The sequence below is a fragment of the Tachysurus vachellii genome, chromosome 3, assembly GCF_030014155.1.
Source record: "Tachysurus vachellii isolate PV-2020 chromosome 3, HZAU_Pvac_v1, whole genome shotgun sequence".
In the NCBI taxonomy this organism is placed as follows: domain Eukaryota; kingdom Metazoa; phylum Chordata; class Actinopteri; order Siluriformes; family Bagridae; genus Tachysurus; species Tachysurus vachellii.
This window is the reverse complement of record NC_083462.1, coordinates 6,111,087-6,131,341: the sequence shown is the minus strand read 5'-3', so window position 1 is coordinate 6,131,341 and position 20,255 is coordinate 6,111,087. Positions and strand designations below refer to the sequence as shown.

Here is a 20,255-nt window from a genome sequence, read left to right as displayed (position 1 = left end):
ACTTATCGGCGGTGTAACGAGAGCCACGGTAGATGATATGTTTGCTGTCTGCCTTGTTATCGTTTTGTTATTTATTTCTATATTTGTGACTGTTATTAAGAGCTAAAACACTCATGTATGAGAGAAGCGTGTTGCCTGTACACCTGCCATTAAACGTGTGGATTGCAGACTCTTCGCCTTCGAGCTCTTTCATTTCCTGGAAATATTATCTGGGTCGAAGCGTTACAACACTTTATAATCACATTTAATATTAGCTTCAGATTATGTATAGTGATCTCTATACTAATATTTGTGTATGACTTGCTGTAGAAACATTAATCATGCTATTAGAATGATTAAAACTCACATTAATATAAATATCTGATTCACATTCAGCACAACTTTCAGCTGTTGTTACAGAACCTAACATTCTGACCAATCAGATTCAAAATGCAGCATTTTTTTACTGGTTAAAAAACTAGTTATGAAAAAACAACAGTTCAAGAAAAGTTATCAGTAGTTAGATAATATAAAACCAAGAGCCTACACACACACACACACACACACACACACACATACACACACACACACACACATTTACAACACAGAGATATAAAAACTGTATGAAGAAGTGAAGGTGAAGTGTCAGCAAGTTCAGGAAGAAGAGAATCACATAAATTCCTTATGCTTTCTAGTGTGAGGGTGAAATCTATCGGGTTACCCTGAGATTACCCTAGCAAGCAGAAGTCACTCGTTTCATTTGTAGTGAAACAATAGTGAGGTTCAGAAGTGCCATCTGTCTATGAAGATATGAGTTTTGAATTCTGCAAAATGGAGAATAGTGAAAACTATCATTCTCCAAAAGGTAGATATCTGAAATATTTATACATGTTAAAATATTTTAAATACATGTTTGATGATTATGTTTGATATGATTTACCTGAACAAGTGCTTTAAAGCTTTTCACTGCTCATTATCAGACACAGAGGATAATGTTTATGTTAATACAGAAGACTGTCGCTCAGAGCTGAAAAACTCAGGTACGTGTTTGTTTGGTGATTAAATACTGATACTGAGAAGAACTAATGAGGTTATGAAATGACAACATTTACATCTCATAACATAAAATCATTATACTGATTATCTCCACATGTCCTGTGTAAATGTGAGAGAACCTGCCAGAAGGACAGTATTCAGTTCTCCCCTAACCAGTGCTATTTATGGTTAGGAGCCTAGGGTTAGGTTGCACAGAGTAACCAGCTCAGGATTCAAAGTTTTTATGTGAATATTACAAAATATGTTTATAAAGGAACAAGGAGTGACAGACACACAAAAGGACAGAAAATCTATTGGTATATTGTAAAACAGGTAAATGTATTTGTAAAACTGTTCATCTGCATGACTTCATCATGGGCCAAAGCTATACATTTTAAAAAGTTCTAATATTTTTGGAATTTTTCCCCAAAAGGAAAAATAGCAATACAAATAGTTTTTCTTCTCTGGCACCATAACACAGAAAAACAGGGAAAAGGAACCTGCCCCCAAGGGTGAAGTCAGTTACACTGCTGGGTCACTGAGTGATAAAATATATTCAGTGATTCATATATACAGAAAATATTTTACACAAACACCTTTCAGTTCATAGAAAAAAAAGTTGTAAGCGGGAATAAAATCGTATTATTTATATTATACTAGCAATAAATAGTCTCTTTTTTCTGTATTATGAAGTAACTACGACAACCGTGCAGCTTGTCATGAGAACCTACGAGTGCACATTCCTGTCCTGAACAGTTTCCCAAAACTGAAAACCTTCTGATTTATGTCCATTAATTTTACATTAATGTTTAATTGTAGTAACTATTACACCACCAATTAGTTTGAAATATCAGCTAACTGTAACTGTGCATGGCATTAGGTCTGGAAATGACTTTATCTATAGTGTAAAGATGAAGGAAATAACTAACCCTTTTCTCTCAGATATCTCTGACCGCACTGAGCTGAAAGACAAGAAGAAACCAGGAAAGATCTTCAGATCTGCTTTTGGTCTCCTCCTAATACTTGGTGTTTTATTAACACTCTGTGTTGTAGGGATCCTTTGTAAGTGTTAAGTTGTGCTTATCATCTTTATCTTTGTTCTCAATCATCAAATCATAATAAAGTGTCTCCTTAAAGTGAGATGAATTCATTTTAGTATGAAAAACTTACATTTCTTTACTTAATTAATTATACATTTAGTTTTTATTGCTCTGTGAATGAATTTAACCCTGAGTATTTTTCTTCAACAGATCACAACAAAGTGGTTTCATATGAGATATTAAGTGAGCAGTATTCTAATGTTACTGAAACATTGATGACGCAAGAACATAAAGTCAAGGGTAAGTGTGTATAAGAGCTTCCTGTTTACTTTGCAGTAGCTGCAGTGTGTATGTGGATTAAAAACCCAACAGTTTTGTGCATCTTGCCTTCTAATAGTAATTCCAATAATTGCCCCCTTTGTTATTAACATTTATTTATTTATTTATTTTTTCTGGTGTATTCTCATTAGAGATAGAAAAACCGTATGAAGCACTGAAGGTGAAGCATCTGCAAGTTTAGGAGGATCTCGCTGCATGCAGTGGTAAGATTCTCACCATCACAGTGGGTAGATAGATACAGTAGATAGCTGGGAATAACAGCTACTATGCCACAAAGTGGTAGACCGTGTAAAACACAGGGCAGGTTCAGCACATGCTGAGGTGCACAGTACACAGAACTCACCAACTTTTTGCAAAGTCCATAGCTACGGACCTCCAGTCTTTGTGTGGCCTTCAGATTAGCTCAACAACAGTACGTAGAGTGCTTCATAGAATGGGTTTTCATGTCTGAGCAGCTGCAACCAAGCCTTACATCACCAAGTGCAATGTAAAGCGTAGGATGCAGTGGAGACATGTTCTCTGGAGCGACAAATCACACTTCTCTGCCTGGAAATCCGATGGATGAGTCTGGTCTTAACGGTTGCCAGGAGAACGGTACTTAACTGACTGCATTGTGCCACGTGTAAAGTTTGGTAGAGGGGATTATGGTGTGGGGTTGTTTTTTAGGGGTCGTGCTTGGCCCCTTAGTTCCAGTGAAAGGAACTCTTAATGCTTCAACATACCAAGACATTCTGGATAATTTCATGCTTGCAACTTTGTGGGAAGAGTTTGGGGATGGCCGCTTTCTGTTCCAACATGACATGGATGAGTGAGTTTGGTGTAGAGGAACTTGACTGGCTTGAACAGAGTCCAGGTCTCAACCCGACAGAACACCTTTAAGATGAATTAGTGTGGAGACTGTGAGCCAGGACTTCTCGTCCAACATCAGTGTCTGACCTCACTAATGTACTTCTAGACGAATGGTCAAAACTCTTGTGGATAGCCTTCCCATAAGAGTTGATGCTATCAGAGCTTCAAAGGGTGGGACAACTCTAAATTAAACACAACAGATTGAGGGGATGTCATTAAAGTTCTTGTGTGTGTTAAGGCAGACGTCACAAAATTTTTGCCATTATAGTCTAGATAGATAGATAGATAGATAGATAGATAGATAGATAGATAGATAGATAGATAGATAGATAGATAAATAGATAGATGTAACGACGGGAAACAGAGCGGACCCAAACGCAGGATAGCATAAATCAAAATAGGGTTTAATAACTGAAAACATGAAACAGGACGCAGACTAGACAGGACAAATCACAGTAGATGCCGCGCTGCACGAAGCAACGCGGCACAGTTAAATACAAGAAGACAATGACACAATAAGGATCAGGTGTGATGACAGGGAGGAGCAGACGAAGGCGGGGCAGACACGTGACGAGAAACATAAACAGATGCACGTGGCCAGAGTCCGGGCAGAGTCCTTACAATACATAGATAATTTGACTATACTTGCATGTGACTATACACACCGCGACTATACTGTATTTTCATGGTAATTTGAGAAAGCATGTTTCATATTTTGGGACACATTTTCATTTGTCTTTACTTTCATCTTAAATGGCACATTTCAATTATTTGTAGCATATTAATTTGTGGCCTCAGTATTTCATTATAGCAATACATTATTTACTGTATGCAAATATATTATCCAAAGTCTGATTTTCATCTTGTCTTTACAAACAGCAAATAAAAACAATGGACAATGTGAGGAAGGATGGAAGTCTCTTGGTTTAAAATGTTACTACTTCTCCAGTTCTAAACTGAACTGGACACAGAGTAGAGATTACTGTGTGGAGAAAGGAGGCCACATGGTGATTATAACCAGCCAAACTGAACAGGTGTGAAGTGTAGAGCTTCTTTCTTTCCAGTTTTTCAGATAAAATTACATTTTTGGTCTCTGTTTCACCTGAATTGATTACAGATGTAAGCTTTATGTGATGTTATTTTCTAAATTAGGATTTTGTAGTTTCACAAATTGGAGAAACACACTGGATTGGTTTGAATGACTTGGAGACTGAAGGACAGTGGATGTGGGTGAACAACAAGCCTTTAAAGGAGACAGGTGTAACGTAAGGACAGTGTTCACTCACATAGTCTATAAACTCATTTTACTGTTCTGTTTATAGATATACAAAGCTCCAGTAATACATATACTTTTTTTACATGAAATGAAATTTTTAAAGAAACTGATTACATTAAACTGATTTTATTCTATAAAGATTCTGGTTTAGTGCTCCCGGGAGACCTGATGAGCCTGATAACTGGAAAGAGGAGGACCCTTCTGGAGAGCACTGTGCTACTCTGGGTCATGATACTGGTGACACAGATAAATGGTTTGATGCTTCTTGTAGTAGAATCAAAAAGTGCATCTGTGAAAAGTAAAAGACTTTTCATTTTACTTACATTTATGCCAGCAAATACTTGTTTATTTTCAACAGAGGACAATTCTTGGTTGTTGAATCTGAATATTTGATATTGTAAAACAGCTAACATTACGTTTACCTATAGTTTGTTTTTAACATGTACACAACTTAGGTTTATTTTACCTTATAGTTGTCATAGATATTGTATAGTAAACTTTACACATATGTCTTCATATTTTATGGTGGAAAAAAATGCCAACTTGTCGATTACTCAGGCTAGTGAATGGTAATGAATTCCAGTTTACTAATTAAGGTGTTATTGCTGTCTAGATAAACACTTCGCTCCTTGACTAGCATATCAACATAATATAGCAATGTATAGATTTTCATCTCTATATACATTTACTATGTACTTTGTAATGTTAAGTTGCTTTGAATAACCTTTAGAAAGCATTAAGAATGAATAAAAATGTAGATCTTAAAAATATGATGTATGGTTTTGTTTTTGTTTTACAAGATGATGACTTGCACTATGTCAGCATTCCAGTTCCAGGTTAGTCATATTGTGTACAGGAGGGTAACAGAGGATGGATAATAAAACATATGGTTTTATTCATACATTCATAAGAACAGCCATAAACTGCAGTATTGGATTTGATTGAGCTTAAATAAGGCATTAACACGTTGGTCAGGTTAAAACAGCACTAAGACATGACTCTATAACCTGAAAATCACTTCAGCTATTCATTTTCTGTTCCTTGATTGGCCACTAGATGGCAGTAATAATAGATTTTGTCAATTCTACAAAATATTTAATATTATTTTGTCGACTTTCTATATCGTTTGAATCTTATGACACATTAATTAATGTGATATAGTGATGAATTTGTTTTCTAACATGTACAAGTGTTACTGCAGGTATTACTGTAGGTATTACTGGGGAGATCAGTCACGCTGCTGTTGCAGTAAAATTCCTCTCAGAGCTGCACATGTTCTGACCACATTTCTCTGGACATTTGTACACAACCAACATACATGTCACTTATTCAATTATATTTTATTCATCTTCTTTTATTTATGTACAAATTACAGGTTCTGTAAAGTTGTCTTTCTTTATTTTAATGTCTACAAACTTTAAAAACCTATTCCACGTTCAGTTGGTGTCTTTTTATTGTCAAGTAACACCAGGAGATAGATGTTAGTAAAATATAATTCCACTCACACTGAACTGGAAACAGAGTCAGAGATTACTGTGTGGAGAAAGGAGGCCACATGGTGATTATAACCAGCCAAACTGAACAGGTGAGTGTAGACCTTGTCTTTATAATTTAATCTATTCATTTATTTATTTAATATAATTGTTTTCTACATTAGGACTTTTTATTCTCAAAAAAAATTAAAAAACACTGGATTGGATTGAATGACTTGAAGACTGAGGGTCAGTGGATGTGGGTGAACAACCAGCCCTTAAATGAGACGGGTGTAACGTAAGGACAGTGTTCACTCACACACACTATTTCTCATTAACCTCTTCTTGTCTGCACACTAAACTCATTTTACTATTACAATCTATATTAAATCTGTATATACTCAATTATGTATTAAATAAATTTAATATTCAAGACACTTATTGCAGATTTTATGTCTTATGTATGTAGGTTATGGTTTAGTTCTCCAGGGGGAGCAAATGAGCCTGATAACTGGACAAAGATGGACCCTTCTGGAGAGAATTGTGCTGCTCTGGGGGATGCAAATGGTAACATACATAAATGGTTTGATGCTTCTTGTAGTACAATGAAAAAGTGCATCTGTGAAAAGTAAAAGACTTTCACTTACATTTGAGTCTGCAAATACTTGTTTTTATTAATGGAGTACAGTTCTTGGTTGTTGACTATAAATATTTGGTATTAAAAAACAGCTAACATGAAGTTTACCTATTTACTGCATATATATATATATATATATATATATATATATATATATATATATATATATATATATATATATATATATATACAGACTCCATAAAGTTTCACTTTTTTCCACATTGTAAAATGTTGTATTTTTTTAGCTTGTCCTAACCACTAGAACATCGGTAGATCATGTGTGTGGATTTTCTCCTTCTGTTTGTGGAAATTGTATTGTAGGGATGAACATGTGTCTATTTTATGAATGAAGTGTGTCCAGATTATGTTAGCTGAAGCTAGATGTAACATTAAGTAGCTTTGAATAAAGAAATTTAAGAATTAATAATGGCTGGGGAAAAAAAAATAAATTAATTTCATCACTTAAAATTTCCATCTGTTCATCTTCTCTAAAAACAGTGAAAAGGGTGGGAAAAAAGTGGAAACTAAATAAAAAGAATAGAAGTGTGTGTGTGTGTGTGTGTGTGTGTGTGTGTGTGTGGGTGTGTGGGTGGGGGTGTGTGTGGGGGTGTGTGTGTTGGTGTGTGCATGCGTGTGTGTGGGTACTCTGGGGTAGTCACCGAGAGTCGATTTGAGAGTCTCAAGCTTCACCTCAGAATGTTCGGACACCAGAGTAATAAAACAGAAGACATGTTAATAGTAACAGGAGACATTAAAATAAAACTGAAGTAACACAACCCAAGGCTGTTTTTAGGTAACTAACATTTATGGCTATGTCACAAAGAATTAGGTAGCTATATTAAATCATATTATCCCACTTCATTCTGAATACATGTTTTTATTGTTTCTGTCTTTCCTGACCAGCGATGCAAAACAGTCTGCTGTGTAGGACTTCTCTTCATCATTAAGGCCCTCCATTCTCTCCCAGACAAACAGCAGTAATTAATCACTGTGTTTCGAGGCAATAGTAATAGATGTTCTAAAATAAATTACTTCTACATGTGTTTCAAGTGATCATGGAGTTACAACCCAGTCTAGGGTTCGGCCACACAAAGTAATCAACTCCAGGTTTAAGGAATGATGTCAGGGAGTTAGAGAAGTAAAACTATATTTTAGTAGCTTCCTTCTTTTAAAGAAAAGCAGCAAAAATATAGCTTTATTTCCATAACACACACACACACACACACACACACACACACACACACACACACACACACACACACACACAGTAACGACCAACTTATCTAACCTAACTTAGGAGAACTTATCGGCGGTGTAACGAGAGCCACGGTAGATGATATGTTTGTTCTGCCTTCATGTTATAGTTTTGTTATTTATTTCTATATTTGTGATGGTTATTAAGAGCTAAAACACTCATGTATGAGAGAAGCGTGTTGCCTGTACACCTGCCACTAAACGTGTGGATTGCAGACTCTTCGCCTTTGAGCTCTTTAATTTCCTGCAAATATTATCTGGGTCGAAGCGTTACAACACTTTATAATCACATTTAATATTAGCTTCAGATTATGTATAGTGATCTCCATACTAATATTTGTGTATGACTTGCTGTAGAAACATTAATCATTAGAATGATCAAAACTCACATTAATATAAATACTGTATCTGATTCACATTCAGCACAACTCTCAGCTGTTGTTACAGAACCTAACATTCTAACATGCAACATTTTATTACTGGTTAAAAAATAGGTATAAAAAACAACAGTTCAAGAAAAGTTATCAGTAGTTATATAATATAAAACCAAGAGCCTACACACACACACACACACACACTCACACTATACACAAACTCACATTTAGTACACACACACACACACAAACACACTCACATTTACCAAACACTCACATTTATCACACACACACACACACACACACACACACACACACACACACACACACTCACTCATCATACGCATACACACATTCACTCATCGTACACATAAACTCATCATACATACACACACACACACACACACACACCCTCTCAATATCTCTTTGTCCATTCGTAAGGTGGACAGTACATTCTCAAACCCCACGTCCTCTCCTACAACCACAAGCAGATCCTCCACCATGACAGCGGGCTCTGGAACAAATCTGCACCTATTACGGAGGGTAAGGATGGACCTTCTCTGTGTACAACACCGCATCACACGTGGAGAAAACTACACACCTACACACCCCTAACTACTTTAGCAACAATACCTGGCTAAAAGAGAGGGAAAAGCACTGAAGGTCTCTCACTTGAGAGACAGGCAGCGTCCTGGGAGTCTTTCTAAGCAGGGCTTTTCTAAGTGGATTGAATAAACGCCAGTCTCTGATCCCATGTGAACTTTACTGAGTGTCTCTTGTCACCTAGTGTTTATATGGGTTAAAAATCTAAAATCAAGTCAACTTCTTTAATGTCACACACATCATATACAATGTATTTAAGTTTAATATTGATTTAATATAATATTGTGTTTGCTTATTTCCTTATTTTGCAAATGTGTGAATTGTTTTTCCATTGTGGTCAATAAATTAATATTTTTTTAAAAGCTTAATATAACCTTTTTACATGAACTCAGTTTTGTTTGTACATATAAAAAAGGTGCAGAATGAAAATAAAATCCTGAAAACCCTGTCCACTTGATGTCTTTCTGTTGTGCAGTAACACCAGGGACACAAGTTTTGAGTTTTGTGCTTCTTATTTTCTGTAAGTGCATCTAAGTTTGTATCAGAACTTATTCCCTTTTTCCACAGAGATTTAAAAACTGTATGAAGAAGTGAAGGTGAAGCGTCAGCAAGTTCAGGAAGAAGAAAATCACATAAATGCCTTATGCTTTCTAGTGTGAGGGTGAAATCTATCGGGCTATCCTGAGTTTTTCACTAGAAAGCAGAAGTCGCTTATTTCATTTGTAGGGAAGCAATAGTGAGGTTCAGAAGTGCCATCTGTCTATGAAGATATGAGTTTTGAATTCCGCAAAATGGACGATAGTGAAAACTATCATTCTCCAACAGGTAGATATCTGAAATGTTTATACAAGTAAAAAATATTTAAATACATGTTTGATGGTTATGTTTGATATCGTTTACCAGAACAAGTGCTTTAAAGCTTTTCACTGCTCATTATCAGACACAGAGGATGATGTTTATGTGAATACAGTAGACTGTCGCTCAGAGTTGAAAAACTCAGGTACGTGTTTGTTTGATGATTAAATACTGATACTGAGACGAACTAATGAGGTTATGAAATGACAACATTTACATCTCATAACATAAAATCATTATACTGATTATCTCCACATGTCCTGTGTAAATGTGAGAGAACCTGCCAGAAGGACAGTATTCAGTTCTCCCCTAACAAGAACTATTTAGGGTTAGGAGCCTAGGGTTAGGTTGCACAGAGTAACCAGCTCAGGATCACTGTTCACTGTTTTACACAAAAGTTTTACACAAAGTTTGACTGTTTTACACAAAGGTTTTTATGTGATAAAATATGGTCAGTGATTCATATATACAGAAAATATTTTACACAAACACCTTTCAGTTCATAGAAAAAAAGTTGTAAGCGGGAAAAAAATCCTATTATTTATATTATACTAGCAATTAATAATCTCTTTTTTTCTGTATTATGAAGTAACTACGACAACCGTGCAGCTTGTCATGAGAACCTACGAGTGCACATTCCTGTCCTGAACAGTTTCCCAAAACTGAAAACCTTCTGATTTATGTCCATTAATTTTACATTAATGTTTAATTGTAGTAACTTTTACACCACCAATTAGTTTGAAATATCAGCTAACTGTAACTGTGCATGGCATTATGTCTGGAAATGACTTTATCTATAGTGCAAAGATGTATGAAATAACTAATGCTTTTCTCTCAGATATCTCTGACCGCACTGAGCTGAAAGACAAGAGGAAACCAGGAAAGATCTTCAGATCTGCTTTTGGTCTCCTCCTAATACTTGGTGTTTTATTAACACTCTGTGTTGTAGGGATCCTTTGTAAGTGTTAAGTTGTGCTTATCATCTTTATCTTTGTTCTCAATCATCAAATCATAATAAAGTGTCTCCTTTGATCCATCAAGTGAGATGAATTCATCCTAGCATGAAAAACTTACATTTCTTTACTTAATTAATTATACATTTAGTTTTTATTGCTCTGTGAATTAATATAATTTTGAGTATTTTACTTCAACAGATCACAACAATGTGGTTTCATATGAGATATTAAGTGAGCAGTATTCTAATGTTACTGAAATATTGATGACGCAGGAACATAAAGCCAAGGGTAAGTGTTTATTAGAGCTTCCTGTTTCCTTTAATAGTTTGCTGTACAGTAGCTGCAGTTTACATGTGGGTTAAAAACCCAACAGTTTTGTACTTCTTGCCTTCTAATAGTAATTCTAGTAATTGCCCATTTTGTTATTAGTATTTATGTATTTTTTTCTGATGTATTCTCTTTAGAGATAGAAAAACTGTATGAAGCACTGAAGGTGAAGCATCTGCAAGTTCAGGAAGAACTCGCTGCATGCAGTGGTAAGATTCTCCCATCACAATGGGTAGATAGATACAGTAGATAGCTGGGAATAACAGCTACTAGGCCACAAAATGTCAAACACAGGGCAGAGTCAGTGTATGCTGAGGTGCACAGTATGCATAACTCACCAACTTTCTGCAAAGTCCATAGCTACAGACCTCCAGTCTTTGTGTGGCCTTCAGATTACATTTACATTTACAGCATTTGGCAGGCGCCGTTATCCAGAGCGACGTACATAAGTGCTTAAATCTCTAACATTGAATACATTAATGCTGGACCACTAAGTTACATACTTAAGATACCATGAGTTTAAAACATATGTTCCAAGTTACAATGAAAAAGTGTCAAACGTTTTTTTTTTTTTTTTTTTTTTTTTTTTTTAATGCAAAAGATAAGGAAAGAAGTGCTAGTTGAAGTGTTTCCTGAATAAGTAGGTCTTCAACCGCCGTTTGAAAATAGCCAGTGACTCAGCTGTCCGGACCTCTAGGGGAAGTTCATTCCACCACCTTGGTGCCAGAACAGAGAAGATTAGCTCAACAACAGTGCATAGAGTGCTTCATAGAACGGGTTTTCATGTCTGAGCAGCTGCAACCAAGCCTTACATCACCAAGTGCAATGCAAAGCGTCTGATGCAGTGGAGACATGTTCTCTGGAGTGACAAATCACAGTGCAATGGGTCTGGGCTTAACGGTTGCCAGGAGAACGGTACTTAACTGACTGCATTGTGCCAAGTGTAAAGTTTGGTAGAGGGGATTATGGTGTGGGGTTGTTTTTTAGGGGTTGTGCTTGGCCCCTTAGTTCCAGTGAAAGGAACTCTTAATGCTTCAACATACCAAGACATTCTGGATAATTTCATGCTTCCAACTTTGTGGGAAGAGTTTGGGGATGGCCCCTTTCTGTTCCAACATGACATGGATGAGTGAGTTTGGTGTAGAGGAACTTGACTGGCTTGAACAGAGTCCAGGTCTCAACCCGACAGAACACCTTTAAGATGAATTAGTGTGGAGACTGCGAGCCAGGACTTCTCGTCCAACATCAGTGTCTGACCTCACTAATGTACTTCTAGACGAATGGTCAAAACTCTTGTGGAAAGCTTTCCTATAAAAGTTGATGCTATCAGAGCTTCAAAGGGTGGGACAACTCTAAATTAAACACAACAGATTGAGGGGATGTCATTAAAGTTCTTGTGTGTGTTAAGGCAGACGTCACAAAATTTTTGCCATTATAGTCTAGATAGATAGATAGATAAATAGATAGATAGATAATTTGACTATACTTGCATGTGACTATACACACCGCGACTATACTGTATTTTCATGGTAATTTGAGAAAGCATGTTTCATATTTTGGGACACATTTTCATTTGTCTTTACTTTCATCTTAAATGGCACATTTCAATTATTTGTAGCATATTAATTTGTGGCCTCAGTATTTCATTATAGCAATACATTATTTACTGTATGCAAATATATTATCCAAAGTCTGATTTTCATCTTGTCTTTACAAACAGCAAATAAAAACAATGGACAATGTGAGGAAGGATGGAAGTCTCTTGGTTTAAAATGTTACTACTTCTCCAGTTCTAAACTGAACTGGACACAGAGTAGAGATTACTGTGTGGAGAAAGGAGGCCACATGGTGATTATAACCAGCCAAACTGAACAGGTGTGAAGTGTAGAGCTTCTTTCTTTCCAGTTTTTCAGATAAAATTACATTTTTGGTCTCTGTTTCACCTGAATTGATTACAGATGTAAGCTTTATGTGATGTTATTTTCTAAATTAGGATTTTGTAGTTTCACAAATTGGAGAAACACACTGGATTGGTTTGAATGACTTGGAGACTGAAGGACAGTGGATGTGGGTGAACAACCAGCCTTTAAAGGAGACAGGTGTAACGTAAGGACAGTGTTCACTCACACAGTCTATAAACTCATTTTACTGTTCTGTTTATAGATATACAAAGCTCCAGTAATTCATATACTTTTTTTACATGAAATGAAATTTTTAAAGAAACTGATTACATTAAACTGATTTTATTCTATAAAGATTCTGGTATAGTGCTCCCGGGAGACCTGATGAGCCTGATAACTGGAAAGAGGAGGACCCTTCTGGAGAGCACTGTGCTACTCTGGGTCATGATACTGGTGACACAGATAAATGGTTTGATGTTTCTTGTAGTAGAATCAAAAAGTGCATCTGTGAAAAGTAAAAGACTTTTCATTTTACTTACATTTATGCCAGCAAATACTTGTTGTTTATTTTCAACAGAAGACAGTTCTTGGTTGTTGAATCTGACTATTTGATATTGTAAAACAGCTAACATTAAGTTTACCTATAGTTTGTTTTTAACATGTACACAACTTAGGTTTATTTTACCTTATAGTTGTCATAGATATTGTATAGTAAACTTTACACATATGTCTTCATATTTTATGGTGGAAAAAAATGCCAACTTGTCGATTACTCAGGCTAGTGAGAGGTAATGAATTCCAGTTTACTAATTAAGGTGTTATTGCTGTCTAGATAAACACTTCGCTCCTTGACTAGCATATCAACATAATATAACAATGTATAGATTTTCATCTCTATAAACATTTACTATGTACTTTGTAATGTTAAGTTGCTTTTAATAACCTTTAGAAAGCATTAAGAATGAATAAAAATGTAGATCTTAAAAATATGATGTATGGTTTTGTTTTTGTTTTACAAGATGATGACTTGCACTATGTCAGCATTCCAGTTCCAGGTTAGTCATATTGTGTACAGGAGAGTAACAGAGGATGGATAATAAAACATATGGTTTTATTCATACATTCATAAGAACAGCCATAAACTGCAGTATTGGATTTGATTGAGCTTAAATAAGGCATTAACACTTTGGTCAGGTTAAAACAGCACTAAGACATGACTCTATAACCTGAAAATCACTTCAGCTATTCATTTTCTGTTCCTTGATTGGCCACTAGATGGCAGTAATAATAGATTTTGTCAATTCTACAAAATATTTAATATTATTTTGTCGACTTTCTATATCGTTTGAATCTTATGACACATTAATTAATGTGATATAGTGATGAATTTGTTTTCTAACATGTACAAGTGTTACTGCAGGTATTACTGTAGGTATTACTGGGGAGATCAGTCACGCTGCTGTTGCAGTAAAATTCCTCTCAGAGCTGCACATGTTCTGACCACATTTCTCTGGACATTTGTACACAACCAACATACATGTCACTTATTCAATTATATTTTATTCATCTTCTTTTATTTATGTACAAATTACAGGTTCTGTAAAGTTGTCTTTCTTTATTTTAATGTCTACAAACTTTAAAAACCTATTCCACGTTCAGTTGGTGTCTTTTTATTGTCAAGTAACACCAGGAGATAGATGTTAGTAAAATATAATTCCACTCACACTGAACTGGAAACAGAGTCAGAGATTACTGTGTGGAGAAAGGAGGCCACATGGTGATTATAACCAGCCAAACTGAACAGGTGAGTGTAGACCTTGTCTTTATAATTTAATCTATTCATTTATTTATTTAATATAATTGTTTTCTACATTAGGACTTTTTATTCTCAAAAAAAATTAAAAAACACTGGATTGGATTGAATGACTTGAAGACTGAGGGTCAGTGGATGTGGGTGAACAACCAGCCCTTAAATGAGACGGGTGTAACGTAAGGTCAGTGTTCACTCACACACACTATTTCTCATTAACCTCTTCTTGTCTGCACACTAAACTCATTTTACTATTACAATCTATATTAAATCTGTATATACTCAATTATGTATTAAATAAATTTAATATTCAAGACACTTATTGCAGTTTTTATGTCTTATGTATGTAGGTTCTGGTTTAGTTCTCCAGGGGGAGCAAATGAGCCTGATAACTGGACAAAGATGGACCCTTCTGGAGAGAATTGTGCTGCTCTGGGGGATGCAAATGGTAACATACATAAATGGTTTGATGCTTCTTGTAGTACAATGAAAAAGTGCATCTGTGAAAAGTAAAAGACTTTCACTTACATTTGAGGATGGTGGTGTGTAGGATGACTCTGATGGTCTGTAAGAGGAAGAGGTCAAAGATAGAGAAGAAAACTAAGTGGTGGAAGCTGAAAAAGGAGGAATGTTGTGAGGAATTTAGACAGAAGTTGAGGCAGGCTCTGGGTGGTCAGGTAGTGCTGCCGGATGACTGGGAAACTACAGCAGATGTGTCAGCTGGGTGTGTCATCTGGAAGGAGGAAAGAAGATAAGGAGACTTGGTGGTGGAATGAGGAAGTTCAGGATAGTATACAGAGGAAGAGATTAGCCAAGAAGAAGTGGGATATGGACAGGACTGAAGAGAATAGACAGGAATACAAGGAGTTACAGCGCAGAGTGAAGAGGGAGGTGTCTAAGGCCAAGCAGAAGGCATATGATGAGTTGTACACTAGGTTAGACACTAGAGAAGGAGAGAAGGACTTGTACAGGTTAGCTAGGCAGAGGGATCAAGATGGGAAGGATGTGCAGCAAGTTAGAATTATTAAGGATAGAGATGGAAGGGTGCTCACAAGTGAGGAGAGTGTACAGAGGAGATGGAAGGAATACTTTGAGGAGCTGATGAATGAGGAAAATCAGAGGGAAAAAAGAGTAGAAGGGGTGAACTCTGTGGAACAGGAAGTAGATAAGATTAGAAAGGATGAAGTCAGGAAGGCTTTGAAGAGGATGAAAAGTGGAAAGGCAGTTGGTCCTGACGACATCCCGGTAGAGGTCTGGAAGTGTCTAGGAGAGGCAGCAGTGGAATTTTTAACTAGTTTGTTCAACAGGGTATTAGAAAGTGAGAGGATGCCTGAGGAATGGAGAAGGAGTGTGTTAGTGCCGATCTTTAAGAATAAGGGTGACGTACAGAGTTGCAGCAACTATAGGGGGATAAAGTTGATGAGCCATACAATGAAGTTGTGGGAAAGAGTAGTGGAAGCTAGGTTAAGGAAGGTGGTGGAAATTTGTGAGCAGCAGTATGGCTTCATGCCCAGAAAGAGCACAACAGATGCAATTTTTGCTCTGAGAATGTTGATGGAGAAGTACAGGGATGGTCAGAGGGAGTTGCACTGTGTGTTTGTAGACTTAGAGAAAGCGTATGACAGGGTGCCAAGAGAAGAGCTGTGGTACTGTATGAGGAAGTCAGGAGTAGCAGAGAAGTATGTCAGAGTGGTGCAGGACATGTATGAGAGGAGCAGGACAGTGGTGAGGTGTGCTGTAGGTCAGACAGAGGAGTTCACAGTGGAGGTGGGACTGCATCAGGGATCGGCTCAGAGCCCCTTCCTGTTTGCTATAGTGATGGACCAGTTGTCAGAGGAGGTCAGACAGGAGTCTCCTTGGACGATGATGTTTGCAGATGACATTGTGATCTGTAGTGAGAGCAGGGAGCAGGTGGAGGAAAACCTGGAGAGGTGGAGGTTTGCGCTGGAGAGAAGAGGAATGAAAGTCAGTCGTAGTAAGACTGAGTTCATGTGCGTGAATGAAAGGGAGGGAAGTGGAACAGTAAGGTTACAGGGTGAAGAGGTGAAGAAGGTACAGGAGTTTAAGTACTTGGGGTCAACAGTCCAGAGTAATGGAGAGAGTGGGAAAGAAGTAAAGAAGCGAGTGCAGGCAGGTTGGAGTGGGTGGAGAAAGGTGTCAGGAGTTCTGTGTGATAGGAAAATATCAGCAAGAATCAAGGGGAAGGTGTACAGGACAGTGGTGAGACCGGCCGTGCTGTATGGTTTAGAGACAGTGTCACTGAAGAAGAGACAGGAGTCAGAGCTTGAGGTAGCCGAACTGAAGATGTTGAGGTTCTCTTTGGGTGTGACAAGATTGGACAGGATTAGGAACGAGTACATCAGAGGGACAGCCCATGTTGGACGTTTGGGGGACAAAGTTAGGGAGGCGAGATTAAGATGGTTTGGACATGTTCAGAGGAGGGAGAGTGAGTATATTGGTAGGAGAATGTTGGACATGGAGCTGCCAGGCAGGAGGCAAAGAGGAAGGCCAAAGAGGAGGTATATGGATGTAATTAATGAGGATTTGAAGCTAGTGGGTGCAAGGGTTGAGGATGCAGAAGATAGGGTTAGGTGGAGAGAGATGATTCGCTGTGGCGACCCCTGAAGGGAAAAGCCGAAAGAAGAAGAAGAAGTTCTTGGTTGTTGACTATAAATATTTGGTATTAAAAAACAGCTAACATGAAGTTTACCTATTTACTGCACATATATATATATATATATACAGACTCCATAAAGTTTCACTTTTTTCCACATTGTAAAATGTTGTATGTTTTTAGCTTGTCCTAACCACTAGAACATCAGTAGATCATGTGTGTGGATTTTCTCCTTCTGTTTGTGGAAATTGTATTGTAGGGATGAACATGTGTCTATTTTATGAATGAAGTGTGTCCAGATTATGTTAGCTGAAGCTAGATGTAACATTAAGTAGCTTTGAATAAAGAAATTTAAGAATTAATAATGGCTGGGGAAAAAAAATTAAATTAATTTCATCACTTAAAATTTCCATCTGTTCATCTCTAAAAACAGTGAAAAGGGTGGGAAAAAAGTGGAAACTTGTCACAACCGGGGACGGAAGGAGACAGACCCGTACGCAGGATAGCTTCAAAAGAGGGGGGTTTAATAAACAAATAAGACATAGACAGAAATGACAATAACTGAAACAATACGAATGACAACATTTAACAAGGACTAGACATGACGAGGGGAAACGTAACTAATGATCCGCGCTGCACTCAGCAACGCGGCTCACTTAAATATAACACAATGATGACACAATGAGGAGCAGGTGTGGTGACAGGGAGGAGCAGACGAAGGCGGGGCAGACACGTGACGAGGAATGACAACACTAGCACATGGCCAAAAGTCCGGGCTGAGTCCTGACAGAACCCCCCCTCCAAGGCGCGGCTCCCGAAGCGCCAAACCCTGGCAGAGTCCAGGAGGGGGGGCGAGGCACATGGCGAAGGCAGATGGGGGGAGCAAGGAACACGGCGAAGGCAGATGGGGGAACGAGGAACACAGCGAAGGCAGATGGGGGAACGAGGAACACGGCGAAGGCCAATGGGGGGAGTAAGGCACACGGCGAGGCCGGTGGGGGAGCAAGGCACACGGCGAGGCCGGTGGGGGGAGTAAGGCACACGGCGAGGCAAGCGGGGGGAGCAAGGCTCACGGCGGCACAGCAGCGAGGGCCGAGCGACGTCCTCAGCCGAGCAGAGGGGCCGAACGACGTCCACAGCCGAGCAGAAGGGCCGAGCGACGTCCTCAGCCGAGCAGAAGGGCCACGCGACTTCCATGGCCGAGCTGAAGGGCCGAGCGATATCCTCAGCCGAGCTGAAGGGCCGAATGACGTCACAGCCGAGCTGAAGGGCCGAGCGATATCCACAGCCGAGCTGAAGGGCCGAACGCAACCCCGACACACCGCAGCAAGCTCACGTCCTGATGACCAAGGGTGGGAGGGTGGGAAGGTCCATCGCCCTGGGCCTGCAGCACCCCCCGCGGAAGAAGTGAAGCGACGCCCTCCTCGGACGGAACCGGAACTGGAGCGACGTCCTTCACTGAAAAAAAAGGCGGGGCGATGCCGCAGGGCACCAAAAAACAAAAAAGGAGCAAAAACAGGTTGGTGACATCCTCCGCGAAGGAAGTGAGGCGACGACCGCTTCGGACAGAACCGAAAGTGGAGCGGCGTCCCTCACCGGAAAAAGGGCGGAGCGATGTCACCGAGAAAAGAAAAAAGGACTGGCGGAACAGTCCAGGGGAAGAGGAGGATAAAAAGCCGGTCCGAGCTGGAAGCTATCCTGCTGGGTCTGCTGGGTTTTAAGGCGGATCATTCTGTCACAACCGGGGACGGAAGGAGACAGACCCGTACGCAGGATAGCTTCAAAAGAGGGGGGTTTAATAAACAAATAAGACATAGACAGAAATGACAATAACTGAAACAATACGAATGACAACATTTAACAAGAACTAGACATGACGAGGGGAAACGTAACTAATGATCCGCGCTGCACTCAGCAACGCGGCTAACTTAAATATAACACAATGATGACACAATGAGGAGCAGGTGTGGTGACAGGGAGGAGCAGACGAAGGCGGGGCAGACACGTGACGAGGAATGACAACACTAGCACATGGCCAAAAGTCCGGGCTGAGTCCTGACAAAACTAAATAAAAAGAATAGAAGTGTGTGTGTGTGTGTGTGTGTGTGTGTGGGTGTGTGGGTGGGGGTGTGTGTGGGGGTGTGTGTGTTGGTGTGTGCATGCGTGTGTGTGGGTACTCTGGGGTAGTCACCGAGAGTCGATTTGAGAGTCTCAAGCTTCACCTCAGAATGTTCGGACACCAGAGTAATAAAACAGAAGACATGTTAATAGTAACAGGAGACATTAAAATAAAACTGAAGTAACACAACCCAAGGCTGTTTTTAGGTAACTAACATTTATGGCTATGTCACAAAGAATTAGGTAGCTATATTAAATCATATTATCCCACTTCATTCTGAATACATGTTTTTATTGTTTCTGTCTTTCCTGACCAGCGATGCAAAACAGTCTGCTGTGTAGGACTTCTCTTCATCATTTAGGCCCTCCATTGTCTCCCAGACAAACAGCAGTAATTAATCACTGTGTTTCGAGGCAATAGTAATAGATGTTATAAAATAAATTACTTCTACATGTGTTTCAAGTGATCATGGAGTTACAACCCAGTTTAGGGTTCAGCCACACAAAGTAATCAACTCCGGGTTTAAGGAATGATGTCAGGGTGTTAGGGAAATAAAACTATATTTTAGTAGCTTCCTTCTTTTAAAGAAAAGCAGCAAAAATATAGCTTTATTTCCATAACTCACACACACACACACACACACACACACACACACACACACACACACACACACACACAGTAACGGCCAACTTATCTAATCTAACTTAGGAGAACTTACCGGCGGTGTAACGAGAGCCACGGTAGATGATATGTTTGTTCTGCCTTCATGTTATAGTTTTGTTATTTATTTCTATATTTGTGATGGTTATTAAGAG

At 38.6% G+C, this 20,255-nt stretch overlaps 4 protein-coding genes across 7 annotated transcripts; all 4 read left to right on the top strand.

The window, feature by feature from the left end:
- The first annotated feature begins 718 nt into the window (after positions 1–718).
- LOC132842714 (C-type lectin domain family 6 member A-like) lies at positions 719–5,172 on the top strand. The gene is given in 8 exon segments (XM_060865543.1): positions 719–844; positions 960–1,019; positions 1,957–2,076; positions 2,265–2,354; positions 2,525–2,596; positions 4,122–4,276; positions 4,395–4,507; positions 4,658–5,172. Coding segments are annotated over 8 exon segments (828 nt in total). The 5' UTR covers positions 719–789; the 3' UTR covers positions 4,821–5,172.
- Positions 5,173–5,699: 527 nt separating this feature from the next.
- Positions 5,700–6,624, top strand: LOC132842139 (C-type lectin domain family 4 member E-like). The gene is made up of 4 exons (XM_060864805.1): positions 5,700–5,719; positions 6,040–6,103; positions 6,176–6,288; positions 6,460–6,624. Exons 1-4 carry the CDS (start codon positions 5,700–5,702, stop codon positions 6,620–6,622), a joined length of 360 nt encoding a protein of 119 aa, XP_060720788.1. The 3' UTR covers positions 6,623–6,624.
- A 2,900-nt stretch (positions 6,625–9,524) lies between these two features.
- Positions 9,525–14,017, top strand: LOC132842715 (C-type lectin domain family 4 member A-like). 4 transcript variants are annotated; one of them, XM_060865544.1, is made up of 8 exons: positions 9,525–9,683; positions 9,799–9,858; positions 10,552–10,671; positions 10,868–10,957; positions 11,134–11,205; positions 12,717–12,871; positions 12,990–13,102; positions 13,253–14,017. In XM_060865544.1, exons 1-8 carry the CDS (start codon positions 9,629–9,631, stop codon positions 13,413–13,415), a joined length of 828 nt encoding a protein of 275 aa, XP_060721527.1. In that variant the 5' UTR covers positions 9,525–9,628; the 3' UTR covers positions 13,416–14,017. The 4 variants fall into 4 exon arrangements, with proteins under 4 accessions (XP_060721527.1, XP_060721529.1, XP_060721528.1 ...); XM_060865546.1 differs by having other exon boundaries at positions 9,526–9,683; positions 9,829–9,858; positions 13,253–14,016; XM_060865545.1 differs by having other exon boundaries at positions 9,526–9,683; positions 9,805–9,858; positions 13,253–14,015.
- Positions 14,018–14,546: 529 nt separating this feature from the next.
- On the top strand, positions 14,547–19,900 carry LOC132842179 (C-type lectin domain family 4 member E-like). Its single transcript, XM_060864847.1, has 4 exons — positions 14,547–14,701; positions 14,774–14,886; positions 15,058–15,155; positions 19,757–19,900. Exons 1-4 carry the CDS (start codon positions 14,672–14,674, stop codon positions 19,858–19,860), a joined length of 345 nt encoding a protein of 114 aa, XP_060720830.1. The 5' UTR covers positions 14,547–14,671; the 3' UTR covers positions 19,861–19,900.
- Positions 19,901–20,255: the final 355 nt, after the last annotated feature.